Source organism: Alosa alosa, chromosome 1 (genome assembly GCF_017589495.1).
Source record: "Alosa alosa isolate M-15738 ecotype Scorff River chromosome 1, AALO_Geno_1.1, whole genome shotgun sequence".
In the NCBI taxonomy this organism is placed as follows: domain Eukaryota; kingdom Metazoa; phylum Chordata; class Actinopteri; order Clupeiformes; family Clupeidae; genus Alosa; species Alosa alosa.
This window is the reverse complement of record NC_063189.1, coordinates 35,354,046-35,379,008: the sequence shown is the minus strand read 5'-3', so window position 1 is coordinate 35,379,008 and position 24,963 is coordinate 35,354,046. Positions and strand designations below refer to the sequence as shown.

At 39.9% G+C, this 24,963-nt stretch overlaps 3 protein-coding genes across 3 annotated transcripts; 1 reads left to right on the top strand and 2 right to left on the bottom strand.

The window, feature by feature from the left end:
• Nucleotides 1-3,559: 3,559 nt before the first annotated feature.
• Nucleotides 3,560-8,802, top strand: itm2cb (integral membrane protein 2Cb). Its single transcript, XM_048256206.1, has 6 exons — nucleotides 3,560-3,772; nucleotides 5,204-5,341; nucleotides 5,443-5,646; nucleotides 5,976-6,086; nucleotides 6,361-6,511; nucleotides 7,479-8,802. Exons 1-6 carry the CDS (start codon nucleotides 3,680-3,682, stop codon nucleotides 7,568-7,570), a joined length of 789 nt encoding a protein of 262 aa, XP_048112163.1. The 5' UTR covers nucleotides 3,560-3,679; the 3' UTR covers nucleotides 7,571-8,802.
• Nucleotides 8,803-9,146: 344 nt separating this feature from the next.
• lpar5a (lysophosphatidic acid receptor 5a) lies at nucleotides 9,147-10,327 on the bottom strand. The gene has a single exon (XM_048251385.1). The coding sequence runs from the start codon at nucleotides 10,325-10,327 to the stop codon at nucleotides 9,308-9,310; it is 1,020 nt and encodes a 339-aa protein (XP_048107342.1). The 3' UTR covers nucleotides 9,147-9,307.
• Nucleotides 10,328-22,451: 12,124 nt separating this feature from the next.
• On the bottom strand, nucleotides 22,452-24,370 carry LOC125305145 (G-protein coupled receptor 55). The gene is made up of 2 exons (XM_048259764.1): nucleotides 24,291-24,370; nucleotides 22,452-23,705 (listed from the first exon to the last, which is right to left on the bottom strand). Exon 2 carries the CDS (start codon nucleotides 23,677-23,679, stop codon nucleotides 22,744-22,746), a length of 936 nt encoding a protein of 311 aa, XP_048115721.1. The 5' UTR covers nucleotides 23,680-23,705; nucleotides 24,291-24,370; the 3' UTR covers nucleotides 22,452-22,743.
• Between the last annotated feature and the right edge of the window lie 593 nt (nucleotides 24,371-24,963).

Below are 24,963 nucleotides of genomic sequence, written 5' to 3'. Positions count from 1 at the left end.
TTGGGGCTGTGCTGTCTCAGCTCCGTGACAGCATAGAGCAGACGGGCCCTTAATTCAGCAGAAGTACTCAGTGGAGGGGAGAGAGAGGCCCTGGCCCTCAATTCAGCAGAGCAGAAGTAAAATGCACTTTAGATCGATTTACGGATGATTGGGAGTACATACGTTGAGTTGACATCCAAATCATGTCATTCGGATGGGTTTTGAGCAAGTTTGATGTTACCGTTTTTAGTCAAAGCTCGTTAGCGTGGAAGTGAGAAGGGCATATTATTTCGCCGCTACAAAACTCTATTTTTGTACCTCTTCTACAGTTCCAAACAACATTGCACTTACGTGGTAGTGAGTAGAGGGTCCCTAAAGCCAAACCGAAGTATCCCGAGGTCTTTATGTGGTTGGATAGAGAGTCCAGAATGAATTTCATCAAGCCAGTACCTTTCCGGAAATGTTGCTCTCTTTGCTGCCAGCTTTAGGGGAAAGTCCGTAGGAGTCGATTGCCAAGTGTGCTCTGGAAATTCACAATTTGGTCGCCGTTTGAAAAAAAAAAAATCGATCTGCTGGAACGATCACTGTGTGGCCCGGGGCCACCGCACAGTTGTACCCCTTGCCTTAAGGGCTCCGGCACTGGCCATGGCTCATGAAGGCCACCTGGGCGTCGTCAGGGTGAAGCAGCGGTGCTGAGAGGTGGTCTGGTGGCCAGGAATAGACGGGGACATCGAAGCCATGGTCAAGGACTGTTTGGCGGCCTGGTGAGTGGCAAGATGGGCCCTCCACCGGCCCCACCCCTCCAGCCACTGCAGTAGCCAGATGGACATTTGTGGTGAGCTCCATGGCGTCCCGCATCACCAACGCTTTCTCATTGCACTGCCTTCTACAACCCACAGACGAATGGGGGGGTGAAACGCCTGAACCAGACACTGAAAAATTGTATCAGAGCTCACCTGGCAGAAGGCTTCCAATTCTTAGCAGCACTCCGGCGAACCCTCCTGCACTATCGAGCTACTCAACATTCCACTACAGAGAGTTCTCCAGCGCGCCTCATGCTGGGACGGGAGCTGTCATTGCCGTTGAATCGCCTTCGAGCCCCTGCTTGCCCTCCATCAAGCGCACAACAGGGTGTGCAGCGGCAATCATCCAGCCAACTGCGCGACAGTCACAGCACAGCAGCACAGAATGAAGCAGCGCTTTGACCGTTCACCACCCTGGACTGGGTCAGGGTCCGGAGACCCATCCGGGGCCATAAGCTCAGGTCATTCTGGTCCGAACCCATGCAAGTGACTGAGCAGCTGGGCCCTGCTACTTTCCGCCTGTCCGACGATACGAGGCGGTAGGTGGCCTCCGGAGGGTGCCGCCACCTACCGCAGCGGACCTGGAGGACAGACAGAACTCTAATGCAGGTCCCACCGGCCCTGACAACCCTGCCAGGGTCAGACCGGGCTATGTAGAGTAATGCTTTTAAGAGTGATGCTTTCATGTTTTACAGTGTTTGCAGGTTGCACCGTTGCAGCCGTTTTAGTCTGGTGTTTTCTTTACAGTGTTTCTATTCCTGCTTGTTCCAGTGGGAGTTTTAAATGTTGGTAACTACTTCTCAGGGATGTGGTTTGGGTCTTTCCCTGGGGAAAGGGGGGGGGGCATGTTATGTCTGACAGTTTCCCGACAGCCGGCTTTCGGACTGTCGAATGACGTATGATGGCAATTATTTTAGGGTTTAGTTAGCCATGTGGCCCCTCTTGGCATTAAACAAAAGACACCCTCCCCTCCCCCAATGAAATGCTAAGGTACTGGTTCCAAGGGCTATCAGATCCACAAGACAAAGGATGTTACCTTGCTATAATGTATCCATGCGTCATGAAATGTAAATATATTCATGTTTGGTATCATTGTAATAGTCTCAGTACAAGGATTGTAATGATTTGATTGTGAGAATGTTTGGAACATTCTATAAGTTATATTTCCGATATATAAGATATCTCTCCTCATGTTCGTCAGATAGGTGTGAAGTAGGTGTGAGTAGGTGTGTCTGATGCCATCTGGAGAACCAACCAAGTGGGATTGTTTTGCCGCCAAATTCTTCCTTTGTTTAACCCATACAAAAGTGATTAACTTGCATTGTAAGAAGAAGTAGAATTATAACTAGATGGAGTACTGAAGAAGAGAGAGAGAGAGGTTGATCCAGCAGAGGCCCTCTCTGCTTGTAACAGAATAAACCTGATTCCTGAGTGTTCCTGAAGTTTGCCAGTCTAAGTTAATATTAAGTAATTATTCACCACAATTACTTTCACGTACATCCGGTGTTGTATGTGTTTTACGTTAGTGAAATAAATGAATGGATATGGCGGACATGTGCCTCTGATGCTGTTTGAAAACACACATATATTACTTTTTATGCTGTAAGTGCATGTTGTGTGTGATGTCTGTATGCTACTGAGACCTTGAATTTCCCCTTAGGGATCAATAAAGTATCTATCTATCTATCTATCCATGTACATAGGGGGTTTTGCACGGCGTGTCATCAGATCTGGACGTCGCCATACATTGGAGGAAGGAAAATGGTTAATTATTGCCGTGTTTATGGTCAGACCGAGAAAAACATCTGGAGTAGATATAGACTTCCAATAAATAGGTGAATAAACACCTAGACTACTGAAACCGTAGTGAATGCTGGCAATGAAGAGAGCTTATTTTCAAGAAGACTGTGGTGCACCTGAATTGAGCGCGTAAACTCATGCTAGATAATTCAAGGTAAATGTAACTTGGTTATTTTAATCAACAAAGCATGAATAGGCATATAGCATATAGGCATATTATTGTCATGACAATCCTGGAGGAAAAGCCTACGATTCTATTCTGCCACTCAATGAATTTCAAGGCTATGGATTGTGCATATAAAGTAACCATAATTATAATGTAGCCATGCTATATTAATGACAAATATTAATATGTAGCCATATAAAATTCAATTGAGCCCCCCCTCCCTATCTGTCTATCTTTGTGCGTACAACAAGGTGTAGCCTATTTCATAACATAAAGAATAGCCCAGATCCATTAATAGACCTATCATTTCCGGATGGCGTAGATAACGCCATCTGGACGCCATCCGAACGCGCCAGTCGATAGCACCAAAATAAGACTCGGATGTTACTACCATATCTGTCCATTTTCAAATTAAAGGTTCTGTAATAATTAACTTTTCAGCTCGTGAAACTAATGAGAATGATCAGCCTGCCTTACTTATTAACAAACGATATTTCTCATCTGTCTCAAATGTGGTGATAGTCTAGCCTACTTATTTTTCAGATAAATGCTTGAAGACAGCAGACAGTTTATACTTTGTAGCCTACGTGTTAAACCTCTGGGTAGGCTACAATTTAGTGATAAACTTCTGTTAGTTATCTTTAGTTAGTTATATTTCAGTTGGCGAATATGGCATAAATTGCATTGGTCTAACGTGAGAAAGCAAGAGTAATAAGCAAGGAGCAAAAAAAAAAAAAAAGAAGAACTTTGACGTCACAGAGGACTTGCTATTCGAGGTGACTTTTGTTTTGATATTCTCCCGGAAGTTTACGCACTCTTTTTAAATCGTCTGAGCTCACCAGCTTCATCGCATTCATTTTAGTTGGTGAAGGTGCTCTCCTCAGCATCACATTTGAGGTTATTCAGAGAATCGAAGTATTGAAGAGTAATTATGGTGAAGATAGCTTTTCAACCTGTGACGGCACAGAAGCCTGACAAGGAGAGCGATGCAGATAAGGAAGAGGTTCATATGCCTTATCCACATGTAAGTAACCCGTTTCCTTTGCCTTGCTAATGCTGGTACTCATCCCTTTGTTGTGAAAGCATTTAGTTAGCATGTGAGCGTTGCCAGATAAAAGGCGTTTCGTTTGTGTTATGTCTACATTGTAATAAAATGTTCAGGTAAAGTGAATACATTCTTGACGTTTTATAACCATCAGCTGAACCTTTAAAAAAAAAAAAAAAAAAAAAAAAAGATTAGCCAGCAATGCGTCCTTTCAAAACAGTTAATTATCGCAGGTAGCAGGGTATCTATCTATCATTCTCCAAGGTTATTTTACACACGCGCCCACAGTATCTTTGTTGCAACGGAAAGTAGTGTAACATGCATTTGTCAGATGTAACGTGTGGTTCGCCTACTAAGTGTCAAATGTTAGTGTGGCTTTTTGCTGTGGAATTTAATTGTGTCAGATTGGTTTGCAATGTCACTGCAGATCGGTTTGGGGCGGGGGCTTACAATGCCACACTAATGTTGAGATATATATATATATATATATATATATATATATATATATATATATATATATATATATATATATTTATATATTTATATTATATTATATTATATTATATTTTTTTTCGTCTTTAACTGCACTTGCAGCGTGCAGGAACCCCTTACTGTCTATGCCAGGAACACTGCTGAATTTCTTTTATGTATTCTGCTAGTAATACCGACAACGTGAAAGATGTAGCCTAGGCCTATTAACACTAGGGTTTTGGACAGAAATCCTTGTGTTAACCAGAGGCGATTGTACATGGGCAAAAGTACCCCCACACTCGTTAGGTAATTTCATGTCACACATGTTGTTTTAATTATGACCGTGAAGGTGATATTTTGTAGCCTTTTATGAATAAATGGTGATCGATAGCCATTACTGCACATTGGGGGTACTTGGCAGGATTAGCCTACGTGGGTCTCAGAGAGTTAAAATAATTATTTCCGTTAAACAAATATATTTATTTGTTCATGGATTCACAATGCATCCTGCCATTTGCCATGGAATGCTGACGCGATTGATGCCTCAGTACAAATATGGAGTGTGAATGCACTACAGTAGGCTACTAAAAATATCATCCAGTCAAATCTAGTGGCGCTATAGGAAATCTGTTTTATTCGCCGTTTTTATCCTCGGTGTAACCCGCGTAGGATGAGTGCCGGTGACAGATTTAGCGAGAGACTGTGGTGGGCAGCTATTGCTCACGCTCATGCTGACGTCTTGAGATGCTGGCGTCACACATTCAATCCAACCCGGAGGGACGGTGCCCAAGTTTGTCGGCTGTGTAGGATAGTGGCAATTACTAGCCGAGAACCGGAAGCGACCATGATAGACCAACTTGAAAGAGGTGGTCATCATAATGGAGAAAGCTGTTATAATTGATTAATAATAATGTGTTTTTTTTATTATTATATTAACAGGAAGAGTTGGTGCTTCCCCTTCAATCCAAGAAGTCCCCAGTAAATGGTCTGTGTTGTCTTACCTTTGGCCTTGTGGTCTTCATGTCTGGACTGGTGCTGGCATCAATTTATGTTTACCGCTACTACTTTATTTCTCAGGTGAGCCTCAGTTTTTGACTTATGATGATTATGATGATGAGACGTGAGTCCTTAAGGTGTCTAATTTTAATTGTATGCTGTATGCCTCCTTTTTTCCAAAGACGTTCTCTCAGATGCCAGAAGATGTGCTCTTCAACTGCCATATGCTGTATGAGGACACGGGTGTGCATGCTCCAATACATGGCCGTCAGGAGCTGGAAGAGAACGTTGGCATCTACCTACAAGACAACTATGAGCAAATCAGTGTCCCCATGCCTGACTTTGGTGGAAGTGACCCCGCTGATATCATCCATGACTTTCATCGGGTATGATGATTCCTGCAAACTAAGGAATGATGTTTAGCATGGGTGAACCCAGACATACCTGTTCGCAAAGCAAATTCAAATTTGCTTACAGGTTTGTCTGGATTCACCCAGGGTAAGTTATGTTAAGTTTGTAATACAAATTAAATTTTCAAGAAAGTTAGAAAGTATGTATTTTTGTCACCCCCAATACATTTGATAGTTAAAACACCTTACTTTTTTATTTTGTAAGCTGGTTTAAGTTTTGTTGCTACAGCTTAGCTGGGTTTTGTAGTTGTGGTCCTTCTGTGTTGCAAAATTGTTTATCGTGTTCTCCATTTCAATAATTGTAGGGTCTGACTGCTTATTATGACATTGCATTGGACAAGTGCTACGTCATTGAGTTAAACACCACTATTGTCATGCCTCCAAGAAATCTGTGGGAGCTACTTGTAAATGTCAAGGTAAGGGGATTTCTATATGGCTTTTGTTGCACTTCCTCACACCGATGCCCTCTATGTGAATGCCTTGTAGAACAAAGAACCAACAACATTTAGGCCATTTGTCACTTTACTTTCTTAAAAATGCATGCCATGACTGCGTCAAGTTAGTTTGGATAAAATGTTTGTTAACTGTACTTCACCTTGGGCCATGACATGAGATACGACTGAGTTGGACAGGGTTGAGTTACTGGATCAAGCTTCCCAGGTGCTGACACCCTTGTTCTGTGTTTCACAGAAGGGTACATACCTGCCCCAGACCTACATAGTCCAAGAGGAGATGATGGTGACTGGCCGTGTGCGCAGCCTGCGGCAGCTGGGGCCGTTCATCCACAGACTCTGCTACGGCAAAGAAACCTACAGACTGAGGAGGCGCAGCACTCGGAGGCGTGAGTACTCACCTCCCTCTCTCACTTCTGTCGTGTCATGTCAGCTTTGTGTTCTCCTCTTTTTTTTGTGGGTGATGTGATTTCAAAAGATTTCTGGGAAAAAAAAGATTTCTGCCCTTGAGAGGATGGCATCAGTGTAGGGACGGGTGATGGACACAGGAAATGGTTAATCCTCTCACTGATGATGATCTAATGAGGAATCCCGCCCCCGAGGCATGCGTAGGTACAGACAGCCTGGCCGCCAACCAGCAGCCTGCTCACGCAACAGTCCTGGCATGGCGATTCTCCCAGCGAATACGTTAGTGACTGGCGAGTGTGTGAGTGGGTGACTCACTGAGTGTACACTGCGGACTTCCTTATTAACGTGATGTGTGGGCACAGCCGGAACTGCTACGTCTACTTGTGTGCGTTGGTTTGTGCGCTTGTGTGTGTGTGTGAGGGGGCAGCCGTTTGCTTGCAGCAGAGTGCAGGGCGGCATAGATCTGCTGTCAGTATAACTCTTCTCACTGCTTTTTCACAGCAGTTGATGTCTCAGGTTTAGAAGTTTTTCTACTACTTATGAGGCACGAGGCATGAGAAACAGGAAATGAAGCCCATATAAACAAACCACAAAGTAAAGTTAGAACTGGCAGACATGGGGTAGATAAGCGTGCTTATCATTTTCAGGCGTAGAAAGAAAAAAAAAATGTTAGTCAACCGATGTGTAGATATTAAAATGAAGTAAAATAAGAAAGAAAACAGGAACTCCTCACCTGCCCAGCAGTGTCAATGAAGTACACTACTCACAAAAAGTCAGGGATATTCTGCTTTCGTACTGAAACATTAAACAGTACAGTACTTTCTGTACTGAAACATTAAATTTCACCCAAAAGCCAGATATCCCTAACTTTTTGTGAGTAGTGTATAATGTGTAGAAATGTTGTATGTTGCAAGAGAAGTGACAACAGCTGATCTCTATCTTGTACAGGCATTGACCGACGTGAGACCAGAAACTGTCACAATATTCGCCATTTTGCAAACACATTTGTGGTGGAGACAGTCATCTGCGACCGAGCGTAAATTCGCTCCTCTGTCCTCTCCCACACCCGCATCACAGCCAGTGAAGTCCCACACTGTCCACTGGATCTTCTCTCCATTCAGCTTGATTGCACTTTAACCTGCATGGTACACTAAATGTTGTGTAATGTATTTGTGTTTTTTTTTTTTTATTCTGTCTTGAGTAAGAATGTAATGTAATCTTAGATTGTGATTTTCATGACCTTTTTTTTTTTTTTTTGTAAACATAACATTGTTTACCTATAATTGTGATCTGCAAAATCCTTTGAACCCACTGTAATATGTCCCAAGTTGGTTAGTGGATTTATCCAATATTCCTTAACATTTAGGGAAGACTGTCTGATTTTTATGTGTGTTGTAATTTTATTTTTTCCTTTTTCTTTCATTCTTTTACCCTCTTGATGTGCAATGTCTATACGGTATTGGGATGCCTGGTATGAATATGCCGCGTGTACTATGCACTGACTTTGTTTTAAGGTTTGTTTGTTTTGTATTATGTTGTCTGTTCCAACAGGTTTAGATTTTCTGGAGGCACATGTAAACTTCTGATTATTAGGAAATCCAAAATATGAAGATATTGTCATGAAGCCAAAACATACCTCATATTTTAGAATTTACTTGTTTGCCTAGTGTCAAGTTCTGTATTATTTTGCAGTGTATAGAAGCAATATATCTCAATTTTCATATCTTTAATACATATCTACATATTTCATGTATCAAGATCAGTGTTGCATAATGGTAGCTTGTTAAGTAAAAATTTCTCCCACTCTTTTTTTTTTTATATGTGCTAATGCGCGTTCCAGTCAAGCATTTCTTCAAACTTGTCAGTAAATTATTTTGAATACTGTAGATAATGTGCAGTACATGATCATTATATATTCATCTGTGCTTTCATCAGACATGTTGTAGAGCGGAAACCCTATGTACAGGCTGTGGTAGCTTTTTTCATGTCAAGTATACCTCTTTTTAATCAATCTACAATTGATGTCTGCTGTTGCATAGCAGTCATATTAATTTTCCACTCTGTTTCATCTGAATTGCATGGCAGAATGTTTCTCTGGCAAAGCTAGTATTCTCTTCATGATCAGACACTGTAGTTAGGGCTGATTGTGTTACAGACTAAAGGGAATGTATCATCCGATTTTTATTAGTGACCTTGTCTCTGTTCTTCCTCTATCTTCTGTTCCATCTGCTTGTAAAATTCCTACTACTTAGAAATAAACTGCTTAAAGGGATGTTTCACTTTTGGTCAGTGTTTTAATTGAGGATGTCTGATGCTTGATATTTATGGCATGTTCCTTTTTCATGCATTAAAAAGTTCACACATCACACCATAACTGAAATTCAGTGAAAAATGTTTAATGAAATGCATTAGAAAAACACAGGTGGAATGAAGGCTACAATTTTGTAATGGAGTAATACACAATAAGCAAGGTTTGCGGACTTGTATGTACAAAATTATGCTTTTCTGTTTTAATTCTGCTGTACTTACATGGGTGTGGCTGAAGTGTTTCTCTGAGGAACTACTGTAGATAGTTAGTTCCCAGTTGAACTAACAAGTCAACTCTAAAGTCGCACATCAATGCAATGATAAGACAAAAGCAAAAAGAACATTGTGCTGTATGTGTACTGTGGCATCATGTGTACCACACATGGATGCATTGAGATCTGGTAAATTGGTTTGTCATTAGAACATAATACTTATCTTACATCATCAAAGTCTCTTCAGGTCAGGTCAACTCAGTGCTCTGGTAGGACTGTTCTCAGCGATCTTGTTTCCTTGTTTCTCTGAATGTTAATGGAGCTGAAGTAATAGATTAGTGGGTCCAAGCAGCTGTTGGTGCTGGCCAAGCACATGGTTACAGTCTGGACATCAAAATAGTTGTATTCCAACTTCTTCAGCTTGTACAACCCATAGAGAATAAAGGCAACATGGAATGGGATGAAGCATACAGCATAGATGAGCAAATTTGTCAGGAACAGCCTCACCATCTTGCTCCTGTCCAGATTGGTCTCCGATATGCCCTTTGAGGTGGACTGAGCTCTGTCTCGCAGCTTTTGGATGATGGCAATGGTGCAACCGAAGATAATTCCGAAAGGGATAAAAATCCCCAACGTAGAAATAATGCAAAGGATGTAAAAACCTTTTCCCCACTCAGCAGGAGAGAAGTGCTCAAAGCAGCGGCTGACCCTGCAGTCTGTATCGTTGTTGACCCCATGGTTTAAGGCCACTGGAACAGACAGACCGGCGATGCCTATCCACACTGCCACGCTCGCCACCCAGGAGACAAAGTGAGTGTGCACGGAGCGCGAGCGTAGTGGGTACACCACAGCCAGCATACGATCCACACTGATCAAGGTGATGAACAAAGAACTGGAATAGAGGTTGACTGAGAACAGGGTCCCAGGAATCATGCAGCTGATGTTGCTCAACTTCCACACACCCGTGGAGAAGTAGAGGATTCGCAATGGCAGAGAGAGTGTGAAGAGCAGATCAGACAGTGCCAAGTTCGCCATGTAAATAACTGGCACTGACTTAAGCCCTATTCGACGCACAAGTTTCCACAGGGAGAAAGCATTCAGTGGCAGACCCACAAGCAACACCAGACTGTATATTGCTGTGAAGAGTGGATACCTAAAGTGAGAAGTACTGCAAGTGTGATCAGACGTGTTCTCCATGCTTCTCTGTTCTCTTCTGCTTAATGTTTTGCTGCCCTTGGAGGAAATAGAGGTATTATCTCTTACACAATCAAGAGGCATGTCAACGCAACTACAACTTGGAACCCTAAGTAGCAATTTGTCCATACAAATACTAATTTCTTTACCCTTTTGAAAGGGCAGCGTAAAATGTAAACCTTTTTTTCTTTTTTCCTTTTTTCCTTTTTCTGAAGTATTGCCACATTGTGACCAATGTAAGTGTTAGATACAACTTTTCTCTTTTACGATCCCCCCAGACATGTCTGAAGTTGGAAAAAATGAATAGAAAAGTCAACTGACGGCGCTAAAAGGGTCAACATGGGTTGTAACCCAATTTTTTTGTTTGCGCCGCCAATTTAATGTCACCCTATAGACAAGTTGAAAGCATTCTTTTCTGTTTCATCATCCCCTTAGAACATTAAAAGTTAAAAATAGGGCTGTCAAAATAACTGATTAATTTCGATTAATTAATTTGAGAAAAAATAACTGATTAAAAAAATAGCGCAGATTAATCGATTCCGTATGACCTTTGACCCCGAGCCGTTCTAGTTTGTAACCATTAGACTGTAAAATGAAGGAGAGGGAAGAAAATGTGCTGCCTAGATCATTGATTGGAACATTTACTTTTAGAAAAACGGCCTGATGGTGTTATGATAAAAATAAAGTGTTGATTAAAATAAAGTCCTCTACAATGTCTGCAGCAAGGAATTTGCATATCACCGGAGTTTCTCAACTCTAAAGTCGCACATCAATGCAAAGAAATAGTGTTGACATTGAGGGGAGTGTTAATTTATTTTCATTGTGTCCCCCTAGTTTATATCTGTGGCCTGAAATGCCTTGTATGTGAAAAAAAACTTTTTCCCGAAGCACTTTTGAATTTATTTTCTCAGCATATTAGCAGTGTTGACACAGTGACCTTGAAAAAGTAATCTGATTACTGATTACTCCTTTAAAAAGTAACTTAGTTACTTTACTGATTACTTGATTTTAAAAGTAACTAAGTTAGATTACAAGTTACTTTATTAGTTACTTTCTGTCGACAACACCCCCACCGCCTCAACATAAAAATGATAACCGGTTTTGCCAATAGCCTAAACTCTGTACTGGAAATGCATTTTAACAGTAATGTCAACAATGTAGGCCTATAGCAGACATCCCAGCCTAACCTACTTAGATACTGAAATTCAGATGTTTGTTTGATGTCTAGTCAGTAGCCTAGGCTACACCAAATAAGGAAGGCCTATTGATAGAAATTGTGATAGTAAAATATGTAGATTTTGGTAGTTTGGCCTTTTCATGTATGTAGCCTTGGCAACAAGCCATCTAGTATAGGCCTGAGTAATATGCAAATGAAATTACACTTGTTAAACTCACCTCAACAAGTGTTTTGCAATCATTTAACCCGCCGTGAGCAATGCTAAAGTCACTGTTACAAACAGTAACATATGTGGGAGACTCCCAAAACTTTGCGACACTTTGTCAGCACAGAATGTACAATGTAGGCTACCTTAATGTTGTCATGTTTAGCTGACACAAACTCAAAATAATGACTGTATACAGAGCCCGTCTACGGAGAGCCTTGCCACTCCGTATTAAGTCCCATTGTACCGAATTTTGGATGCAGTTCCACCAGAGTTCCACTGGGGGCGATCGCCATGAGTGCAGAATGAATGGGAGTCAATGGAGCTAGACGGCTAAATTTGTCTCTTTCACCTGATTGTCGTTGACAAATCTCAGATTTGATTGTAGTTTGTATAACTTCAACATGGGTTATAGGTCAAAAGTTGAATGAACGAGTACTTATGTCCTTTTGATTTCTTACAGGTTGGGTCGTTGTTGCACATAACACACTAGCCCTGTGCTAATGAATGACGTCATTGACACAAGTGTATTTTCTTTGCCTCCCCTTTCGAATACAATACTCAAATTACTTGTAAAAATGATAAAAATTATATCCCGAGAAAAGTGGATTTTGAGGGGTACATCTCCTAACCTGGCAATAGCCAGATGAATTTCGCTCCGCCTAGCTCCACTCATCCATCTGGAACCGATCCATTGAAGTGTTGCTTCAGAAGGCTGGGCCTAATCAAAAAATGCTTGCATATGATTGAATAAGCCACTTGTCCGTCATCTATTGACGTGCTACTTCAACCACTCACATCGAAGCCAACCCGTGACGCTTATAACAGACTCACAGTCGCTTCTACGCTGTGTCACATCTATGAAACTCCCGCCCATAAAGTTGGTTGGAGAAATCACTCTCAATGGAAGAGGTCCCAGATGGATGTGAGTGAAGCTGGGCGGAGCTAAGCGGAACGACATTCATCTGGCTAGGGTCAGGTTATACATCTCCATAGACCTCCATGCATTTTGCACTCGTGGACGAGCACCCTCATGTGGAACCACAGAAGGAACTGCAACCAGTTCAGAAACCGGAAGTTTTCCGAGAGTGGCAGTTCTCCCCTTATTAGACATTCTCTGGGAGAACCTTCACTCTCGGAACTCTTCCGGTGTGGTACTGCATCTAGGGGCGCTCGCGGGCGAGTCCAGAATGAATGGAGGTCTATGGAGCTGTACCCCTCAAAATCTACTTTTCTCGGGATATAATTTTTTTATTTGTCAGAGAATGACGGGCTCTGTAAATACACAAATCCGGCGAAACACGGAAGTAAAGCAGCGCCGCCATTACTGCGTTGCCTTGCTGCTAAGGAAGTAGCGAAGTAATGTGTTGGTCCTGTAGGCGGCTGTAGCAGACGTTAGCTGTAGATGCGAAATCTTCTTCTTTTTCTTAATTTTTATTTAGTACGTATGCTGTCCAGTGATGCCGGGAAAAGCGTGTTGTGTGGTTGGCTGTTTTAACAACAGTAGGATACAGACCTAGAATTAAACCGTTTGTGAAATTCACAAACCTTTGTTGCACATTGAGTGCCCATGTTTACAGGCTTATGGATTACACAGAGTTCCTTGTGGAGTGGAGGACCAAGATGTGCGTTAAAAGTGGATGAAATACATACGATTAATAAAATAATCCTGAATACCTGTAAGAACATGTATTTTACTGCTACAAGTGGTCGTGGCTAATAGTTATTTGCAACTTCTGAAGCTTGTGAACATATTAGCAACACAGCTACTAATGATAGCATTCGGCTTATTGTTGTCAATAATTAATACACGTCTTAATACATTATGTTGTCAATAAATTACCTTCATTGGTAAGTTTTGGCCACTGCCTGACATCATCTACCCAATGTTCCCTTTCACCTGACATTTTTTCATGAGCAGGATCTCCTATTTGATATTCTCTGACAGGATGCTTTCATTGAAAAGCCATTAGAAGGCACTGAGCAAGTGTCACATCGTCACACTCCGCAGGCACGCAGTAATGGCGGCAGGCAAGATGGCAGCGCCCATAAAGTTCGCGGCGGATTGGTGTATACTCATGAGATCCATTTATTCTTCTTCTTCTTTCCTTTAATGGCAGATTACATCGTTTAATTGATGTATACCGCCACCTACTGTACAGGAGTGTGTAGAGTGATGCTATTGGATGTTTTGGCCATTCAATCAGAAAGGTGTAAAAATAAATCTAGAGATAATAAATAATAACAAAACAGAAACCAACAAATAAACAACCAATCAAAACAAAACCAAAAATTAAATTCTTTTCATTAACTCAGCGTTTTTCAGGAAAACAAATAAGGCTCTAATTCTATCTACTAGCATTCTTTGTTCCCCAAGAATATCCTCTATGTTCTCATCCAATTCTTGCCATGTTTGTCTCTGTTCTCTGTATCTTCCACATATAAACAAAACATGCCCCACATCTTCCAGTGTTTGGCACTCTATGCATAATCCATCACCTTTTCCAATCAGTTTTAGTGTTGCATTTAGTCCTGTGTGTCCCATTCTTAATCTTGTGTACACTATTTCTTCTTTTCTATTTTGCATATTCATTCTTTTTCCTCCAATGTTTTTCTGATTGTTGTAATAGTGTCTAGCCTTAGGTTCAGTGTCCCATTCCTGTTACCATCTCTTCATTATTTCAGATTTAATTTTAGTTTTTGCTTCTCCTTTCCCTATTGGCACATTCATTTCTATTTCTTTATTTTTAGTGCCTTTTTGGCTAATCCATCTGCTTTTTCATTTCCTCTAATTCCAATATGTGCTGGAACCCAACAAAACTGAACCATTAATCCTAGGCTTCTAATATTTAACAATATATTTCTAACTTCCATCAATAGGTCTTCTCTGACTGAATCACCACTTTCAAAGCTCTGCAGTACAGCCATTGAATCAGAGCATATTAGAGATGTTGATGATTTTATCTCCTCTATCCACCTTAGAGCTGTTATTATGCCAGTTATTTCTATTGTGTATACTGAGAGGTAATTATTCAATCTGTACTTCAGTCCTTTTTTAAATTCAGGAATGTAAATTCCTATTCCACAATGACCATTTTGGTCTTTTGATCCATCAGTGAAAATTGTTATAAAACCATAAAATGAAGAGGATAGATATCTTTCACTATAATTTGCAAAACTCTGATCATCAGGGTATTCCCTCTTTTCTTTCAGTATTTCTGTATTAACTTCTGGAATTGGTAGCATCCAGGGATTTCACTCAGAGCTAGTGCAGGACTATATTCTAAATCTTTAATGTCATACTGCTCTGCTAATTTATTTATGTTCCATCCAAACCCTTTAGCCTTCGTTTGATACTCCCAACAATCATTCAGTACTGATGCTGCTGGATTATTACTATCCCCCATCAGTCGTACCCTATATGTTAAGGCCAGCTTAGTGTATCTTAAAGTAAGTGGAGCTTCCTCTGTCTCTACCAGAATAGCACTTGTTGGAGTTGTTTTAATAGCACCTAAGGCCATTCTTAATGCTCTAAACTGAATCCTGTGAATTTCATCCATCCAAACTCCTAAGTATTTAAATTTCACAACTCTTTTCAAAATTTGATTATACATAAATAAATGGTGGTCCTCAGCCATTTTCTTTCTTGTAAAGTACATAACATTTGATTTTTCAATAGAAAATTTGAATCCCCAATTCACTCCCCATTGCTCTAATATTTGAATTTTCTTTTGCATAATTGTTGTTATATATGGAATATTTCTGCCTCTTTTCCATATTACCTCATCATCTGCATACAGTAATCCATCACTTCTTTTTCCTAGTTTGATAAATATATCATTAATCATTAAATTAAATAAGATGGGACTGGGACACTTCCTTGAGGAATTCCATTCTCCACTGTAAATTCATCTGAATTTTCTGAGCCTACTTTGACTCTAAAAGTACGTTGGGAAAGGAAGTCCAGTATGAAATTATACATCTTCCCTCCAATTCCCATTCTATCCAGTTTGATCAATAGCCCTTCTCTCCACATAGTATCATATGCCTTTTCTATGTCTAAAAACACGGCCACCATTACCTCCTTCATAATCAGTGTTTTCTCCACTTCATTACACAGCTTCACCAAAGCATCTGCCGTAGATCTACCCTTTCTAAATCCAGTTTGATAATCTTTAAGAATACTTTTCTTTTCCAGAAAATAATTTAATCTTGCCACTATCAGTTTCTCCATCAACTTTCCTAAATGTGACGTCAATGCTATAGGCTTGTAGTTCCCTGGATTGCTTGGCTCTTTTCCTGGCTTAGGGAAAGGAAGAATATTGCCTTTTTCCATATCTTTGGTAATTTGCCCTTATTCCATGTTATTGAACAATTCTAATACCTTAACCAATAATCCATCAGGTAGTTTCCTAAACATAGCGTAACATAAATTATCAGGTCCTGGTGAGGAGTATCCAGTAATATTTAAGGCCATTTTAAGTTCTGACATAGTAAATTCTGCATCTAGTATATGATTTGACTCTTGTTTAGCATTTAATATATTTTTATTTTCCTTCAAAATTTCCTCTTTTCTCTTTTTGAACATTTCATCTAGGTGATTTCCTTTATGAATGTCAGCAAACTTTTCCCCCAACATATTTGCTTTATCAGCTCCTGAAATAGCTTTATTTCTTCCATCATTTAACACTGGCATTTGCGATGGTTTATACTTACCTGTCATTTTCTTCACCATCATCCACATCTTATCCAAAGTTGTTTCTCTTCCAATTGTTGAACAAAATTGTCTCCATGCTTCTTTCTTGGTTTCTTTAATTACCTTCCTTGTTAGAGCTTTTTTCCTTTGATAATCTAAGATTATCCATTGTTAAAGTGTTACGTAGTTTCTTAAATGCTTTATTTAGATCTCCTTCTGCATCTGTACATTCATCATTCCACCATGGTGAATTTCTTCTTTTGTTTTAGCTTTTACTAATTGGAGTAATCTGACTTGCTGCACTTAAAATAATGTTACTTACAGAATCATTCATTCTATCTATCGACTCTTCCAGGTCTAAAGATGAATTATTTATTTGATCATTACAACATTCCACATACTTAACCCAGTTGGCTTTCTGAAAGCACCATTTGTGGTTTATATAATTTTGTTATATACATTTGTTTCTATCTTGCATAGAATTGGAAAGTGATCACTACCAATATGTCATGAGCTCTCTCTCTGCCTGGTAACACACGCTGATTGAAGTCTGATGACCTCCACCTGTTCCTGCTCTGCTCTGCTCTGCCTCACCCTCGTTACCTACCAGCTGCACTGCATTCACCACTCATCATGCCCTGTATTTAAAGCCTTGCTTTTCAGTCCACACTTGTCAGATCGTCTGCAACCAGCACCAGTTACCTGCCTGTTTTGGAAAACGCCTCTGACTCTTTGCCTGTGATCCCGGACCCGCTCGACTACTTCTGTGTTCTCCAGCCCCGGTAATCTTGACCTGCCTTCCGTCCCTCTTCTACGAATACCGCCTAGTCCTTGACTGTACTGCTGCTTCGTTTCAATTGCTGTGTGTGTGTGTGTGTGTGTGTGTGTGTGTGTGTGTGTGTGTGTGTGTGTGTGTTCCCCAGGACTTCCCGGATCATCCAGCTCCTGCCATCGCTGTTCGGCTACTGGGGGAACACACACACGCAGACTCTTGGAACTCCCGTACCCCCCCGGAACTCCTGATACCCCCATAACCTCCAACCCTTAAATAAACTTTTGAACGTGACGCTTTTGTGGTCCTCGTCCTGTTTGGTGTCTGACACAATACTTGTATTTTGATCCACTTCCCATTCACATCTATTAGCCATTTTCCTATCCACTAAAGTTAAGTCTATACATGATGTCTCATTTTTATATATATTTATACGTGTACCAGTGCCATTGTTTAAACACACCAGCATTCTATCATTGATCATTTCTTCTATAATTTCTCCATTTGCATCTGTTGTTTTGCTTCCCCATAATGTATTATGGGCATTGAAATCCCCACACCATATTTTTCTATGACCTTTTTCCTTATAAATACTCTATACTTTATTAAGTCATTTGATAGTTCTTTACATGGATTATAATAGTTGATAATTATCAAATTACCTCTATCCTCTTAACTATTTCAGTTACAATACATTCGTATCCTTCAGATACCTTTATTGGGCTGTATGATATTCCTTCTTTAACAAATGTGCAAAACACCCCCCTCCTCTATCTATCTCTCTATCATATCTTATACTATTGTATCCTTTTAAAACAAAGTCTAGTTGTGGCTTTAACCATGTTTCTTGGATGCATATAATATCAGGTTTAATTGGTAAAACATTTACATAACTTTGGAATTCCTGTCCATTTGCAATTAAACTTCGTGCATTCCACTGAAGAATAGAAAAAAACATAATCCATTTAACTAGTATGTATTCCATCATGATTAATATTTAACATTTCAAGTACTTTATCAGCCTTTGTTATGATCCCCAAGTAGCCTAATTATTAGCTGCTTCCACTACTGGTTTTATTCTATCACCTTTCTTAGCATGCTGTATAGTGACATTGACTATTGAACAAATGAATGCAACAAAATTGTTCTTGTTTACCAACATTGTATCTTCTGATATTTTAGCCTTATATTCATTAATTTCTGAGATAGCAGTGTGTATGGTTTCCTGCTGAGTTGTTATTCTCTCTACCTCTGTCTGAAGTTTCAGCAGAGTCCCTTCTTCTGCTCTGTTCTGGTGTATGGGCAGGCCTCTGATTGATTCTATCATTATCATTCACTTTCTTAAGTGCTTCTGCATATGATACTTGATGTGTAACCTTATGTTTTTGAATTTCTCTTGCCTCTTTTTGCTTTTCACATCCCCCATAAGCTGCACTATGCTGGCCTCCACAATTACAGCATTTTAATTCAGTTATTTCCCCACAGTTACCATATTCATGTTCCCCTCCACATTTAGCACATCTGATCTTACCTCTGCATTGTGCTGCTACATGTCCAAACCTTTGACATTTAAAGCATCTTAATGGGGGTGGGATGTTTTCCCTCACTGGATAACTCATATATCCCATTTGAACTTTAGTAGGCATTTCCACCTTAAAGTATAGCAAAATCGACAAACTTTCAACTTTCTCTTTTCCTTTAGTCAGCCTTTTTGCATCCATAAGCTCACCTCCTTTTAGACTATTTTTGATTTCTTCAATGGAAACAGAATGAGATCCATTTGTCCATCGTGCTTGTTTTAGGAGTAAGTTACGGAACCGGAAGTTATTAAACCGAAATTACACGGGAAGCGATCTCGTGCAAATCAAAGGACCCCCAGTTCACGGCAAGTTCTGACAAGGAAGTTCACAAGTTACAGGTTGTCACAAGCCGTCAGCATACACAAATGGAACACACAATAAAGCAGTCCTTAATCCTGGGTGTTGATGTCTAAACTCAACAGCCAATCAAATGCATCAGTCATCAGTCATACTGAATAGAGGAAACCTATGTCAAGTCATCAAAATCAAGTAATGTCATGGGAGAACGTTTTTACGTACACTCACAGGCATGCATGCTTTCAGGCTAGTCACTAGACACTCTGATGGTTTCCTTGGAAAAGCGAACTTCCTTGGCTGTGAAGTAGGCTAGTAGTGGAGGGCACATGGCAACCTGCACAAGAAGAAGTCTGAGCCAGTAGCCTACTCTATACAACCACAATTATTAGAGCTACATAGATACATAGATCAGAACTATGAAGAGCAATTGGTCAAAAATAGAATAGACTATTCCTTTAAGTTTACATGTTAAGTTGACATGCACATTGGTGTTTAATTGATTATGTGAATGAAAACGGATGAATGAAGTATGGGCAATCAGAGATTAAAACCCTGTACACGTTGCCCTGGGTGAAGTTAAATACATTCTCCCACAGGAGGGCGCAGTCACACAGCTGCTGTGCCGATGCTCTGTCCATAGTCTAGTGGGACTAACTGCAGTGCAACTGATTAAGGATTAAATTTGTTTTGCCATAGATTGGTCTTTACATTTCCTCAAGTTTACAGACTCTGATGTCCTCAAACCATGTAGCCAGCATGTCGGGGGAGCACTGAGAACCTAACTTTCTGACACCTTCAAATGATCTGGTTAATGCATATATCATTTGAAAATGAGCCAGAAAAACAACTGGTCTACTCAAACAGGGGAGAAATAAGATGGCAAGCTCAGACAGGGGACAGCTGAATCAGTATGGAGCATCTACACTGATATAAATGTAGGATTAAAACATTTGATAGAATACTAGTGAATTCAACCCATACAATATTTTACTCAAAACATCTAAATCAGCTAGTGATCAGTAGTATATCAGTAATCTACAACAAAGATCTGTATAAAGTATACTTGATTGTTAAGATGATCGTTCCTATTGCAAATGTACAGTACCGCTATATATATATCTGTAAATGTGTCTGATCTGTGATTAGCTGGATGGTGTCAGTGTTGTAGTCTTTCCTGTTCCTTACGTCTGCTGTAGCTAGATGTTAGATGTGGATTGCTGAGTGGGCTTATGGGAGCTCTGTCCGGAGCGCAGAGGAGCACTGTCCCTTACTCCGTCAAGCTTCTTTGACCGTGAGTGAGGACGGTCAGTCACTGTGGAACAATACACACACACACACACACACACACACACACACACACACACACACACACACACACACACACACACACACACACACAGCACACAGACACACACAGACACAAGCACAATGGCAGTGCATACAAACTTGTAAAAACATATGCACACTGGTACCCACACATACCAGTGTTGTAGTCGAGTCACTGAACATTGAGTCAGAGTCCAGTCTCGAGTCCCTAGTGTTCGAGTCAGAGTCAAGTCCAAGTCATTTTTAAAAAATCTGTGTCAAGTCCGAGTCAAGTCCCTACTGATTACGAGTCAAGTCCAAGTTGAGTCTAACAAGAAAAAAAAAATGTTAAACAAAGAAAACAAGACCCGCCAGTCATAGCTACAAACTCACAGTCACCTCACAGCAATCTTCAAGCTGATGCTATGCCATTGCACAGAACTCTCAACCCAATTTACATTTCACCCATGAGCTCACTTCAGTAGAGAAGAACAAGAAGAATTAGATTCATACCCCCATTTGGTCCTGGGATATATTTCTGAATCGGTATTATGAGTCAAAATGCAGTCAATGCTCGAGTCCGAGTCCAAGTCTGAGTCATTAGTGCCTCAAGTCCCGAGTCAAATTAGGCACACACACAACCACGCAACACACACACACACACACACACACACGTCGTACAAACCCCGCCCAGACAATTTGATTGGTCTGAACAGCTCTGGTTCGAGTCGAACTTCCCGACGTCAAATTTTGTGTGGTGCTCGCTCAGGCTGGCTTTCCAGTTAAACTCTTAAACTTTTAGTGTGATTTAACTAGTGCAAGTATTCTTGGTGGTGTATAAAATACTTTGTGAGTACGGGCCCTAGAGGAATGTCTCAAATTCCCTGCACTGTACTGTATACTTCAACCTAGACGTGTTGTCCTCTTGGCAAAGAGATGATGTATAAAGGTTGTATTAAATGCAGAGTTGGCAAGTGTTTTCGTTAAAAATAAATATTTTTTGATTCATTTTGTGAGTCATTTTGTTTTCTTTCTTAGTTTTTTTCAGTGAGACTCAGATAATTCAACAGAAGAGAAAAAGTGAAAAAGACTTGCACACTGCCTTTGAACGACTCAACTTTTAATAGAAAAAAGACACAACGTTTCGATCTTACGATCTTCTTCAGGCATCTGAATGAGTCGTTCAAAGGCAGTGTGCAAGTCTTTTTCACTTTTTCACTTGTATGCCCTTTTTGATTTGGCACCTGCTGAAACACTTTTGGATGTGCGCACTTCATAGTATGCTTTGATCAGATAATTCAACAAACATTATTTTTTGTAATTCTTCTTAGCTTTACAGGGGCACTGATAATTGTATGGCACCATAAATGTGTTGCCCATTGCTTACATATGATTCTGATTCAGAAACGTACAGAGACCTGATCTTGCCAGCTGCAGTAGCAGAGAGTCAGGAAACAACCCAGTTCAACTATGAGAAATATAACTCAAAAAGCAAGAAGAGGTTTTGATACCTGCACACCTCTGGTTTCGAACACGCTTCAAAACTGTGCATGTGGTTTTCAGTGCCTTTTAGCTTGATGGGGTAGCACACACTCACTGACAGACATGTAACTCATGCATAAGGCTATCTGGGAAAGCCCTTCTACCATAACTTCCCTGTTGTTTCTATTTGTTGAGCACATTTTTATAAATTAAAAGTAATGTTCTCAAAACTATAGTTTTATATAAAACTATATATTTTTAAAGACACCACACCATTTAGTCAATTTTTCAAAACAATCACACATTTGTCATTCTTTTGTCTCAAATCACAAATGTTTTTTCTGTGTACAATGGAGTTCTTCAACTAACATTTTAAAATAAAAAGTTAACCTATTATTTTGTTTTATTTAAGACGACCATTTATTTAAGTTAACCTATTATTTTGTTATTATTTAAGACGACCATTACTGAAGATGTCAGTCTGAGATGGCAGAAGAGATTTGATGTTTAAGAAAACTGAAAAGATAAGAGTTCTTCAGACAAAAAAGGAACATTTATGAGGGTTGTAAAAATTATATAGATACATAAATGAAATGGTAAACCCACGGTGAATTCTAGCTTTAAAAAATATAAACTAATTTATGAATATGTGAACAAGCTGACTAGTAATGCATTTGACATTTGTCTTGTACATTTCTGAAATACTGCATATTGAAATACAAATAACAATGAATAATGCTTAATGTTAGTCATAATGACCCTCTTGTGACAGTTTAAACACTTAACTATTAAGATGTGTTAATTTAAATATGTGATGAATACAACAAATATGTTTAAATTACACCATAATCACTGGTCAACCTCTTCAGACACAGATTTTCTTTTCCCCTTTTAGTCTTATCTCTCTTGATGTAGCTATGTGGTCTTTTAAAACAGAGGAAAAAAGAATACAAAAGGTGCTTTGATAGTAAATTCACAATATCACACTACACTTCTGATGTGCTTATAGTCCTCCTATGGCTTATAGATCGCCTGATGGTGTCCCTGGAAGAGCGAACTTCCTTGACAATGAAGTAATAGCAGAGGGCGTCCAGGCAGCAGGTCACATTGGCCAAGCACATGGCAACCTGCACAAACAGCGCAATGTTTGTCTTTGACTGGCAGGCTGTGATCATTCTTTGGCGCACAAGAAACTGCAGGAAGACTCCCAGGTGATATGGGGTGAAGGGCACCAGAAAGGCACACAGGCTGCTATACATGATCCGCTCGCCGGAATGACCCTTAACGCTCTGTCTTTGTGACTGCTTGAGTGTATGGATGCTCTTTATAGAGCACACCACCACCACAGCTGCTGGGAGCAGAAAGCCAAACACTTCCACACAGCCTATGAGAGCAGGCTTCCAGCCTGCATCGGAAAAGCCATGGAAACAGCGAAAGGGTTCGTCCGAGTTGTTATGGAAGCTGTAGACAGGTGATGTGGCCCCCAGCGCAAGACACCAGATGACTACACAGATAATGATGGCAGCCCTTGGTGACCGAAACTCCTTGGAACGGAATGGGTGCTGAATGGCAACGTAGCGATCCAGAGCAATGCAGGTGATGGTATAGATGCTCCCATACATCCCCACAAAATACATGCTCTCCAAAAAGGAACAGAACAGCTTCCTATTGGCGTCCCATTTGTTATTTATGGCATGCATTTTGAACGGCAACAGGAGGAGCAGAAGCAGGTCCATCAGTGCCAAGTTGGTCATGTAAATGGTGGATTCATTCCATTTTCGAAGAACAACACAGAAGACTACCAGTGCAAGGGTGTTCAGGACCATCCCAAACACAAAGGTGGGCACATATATGACCAACTGCACAGAGTGCATCAGCTCTTCGACACGGTCCATTGAGCAGTCCGTTGAGTTGTCCGTCATTATGGACTTGTCTTTACCACTGCACACTAAGTAAAATAAAAATATTGATAAATATTAGTTCTTCAAATATGAATACAATCATATAAATTAAATGTCTTCCCAAACAATGTGTTTTTCTGTTTCAGGGTTTTGAATTAAACTGTTTATACTCTGAAACTTATAGCATTTATAATAATAATAACAATAGTAATAGTAATAATAAAATAATGATACAAATAATAAAAACTCTGATATTGAGGCCATGGGTAAAGTGTTTTTCAATGTCATTATTTGGAATGAATTAGCCTACTTACAGTTTTTATTAGTTAAATCAATTAAAGACAAGTGTGAAAATTCATGGCACAAATGCACAAAAATGTAAGGCAGTCAATTGACCACTCAACAACATGTAACTGAATTGACATAAACTGACATTAATCACATCAATCAGATGACATGGCAAATTCACAGTAAATACCATCCACATCTAATACAACACAAACTTTAGTATATGCAATGGTGAGATACGAATATCTTTGTACAATATAATATATAATAAATACAAGTCAGTTTCCAGAATTTTACATGTCAACATTATACACGATGACTTAATTCTAATAAACTTAACTTACCTGCAGTTGCTCCGGGTTTTCAACAATCACAGATTGACACAGCAGTGGTTCTAAACAGACCCGGTTGTTAGATAATTACAGGAATGCATGTGAATCTCTTCGATCACTGATTTAGTCTCATTATCTTCCCACACGCTTTGTGCGCGTAAACATGCACAAGATGGCACACGGATGAGTCATGCAGGCATACTGCTTAACCTCAACCACCTCCTTCCCTTTCTCTGTCGTGTGGGTAGGTGTGTGCATGTGAGTGTCAGAATAAACATTAACTTACAATGAAACACTAAACAAATTAATGACAATCTTAAAGATACTGTATTGTGAGAGCACTGACACAATGTAAAATGTAGACATATAAGACTCAAAAATGCATTTGCAATGTACTTATCTTTTTTGGTATAATTTTCTCAAAATGTGTTAACAACTTTTTTTAAAAACTTTTTACTGTTAATTACTAAAATTGTAACTATTGTAATGTGCATATTCTGTAAGTCACTTACAGAACTGGACAAGACTAGACAAAAGCATCTGCTATACCATAACAATAACCATAACATTTAAATCCTATAGCTTAAGTAATGCAACACCACCACAGTAAGAAACTGTGTGGCTGTTAAAAGCATATTGGGTATGTTACCTTGGAGGTTCTACCACACCTTGCTGCTGTACTGTA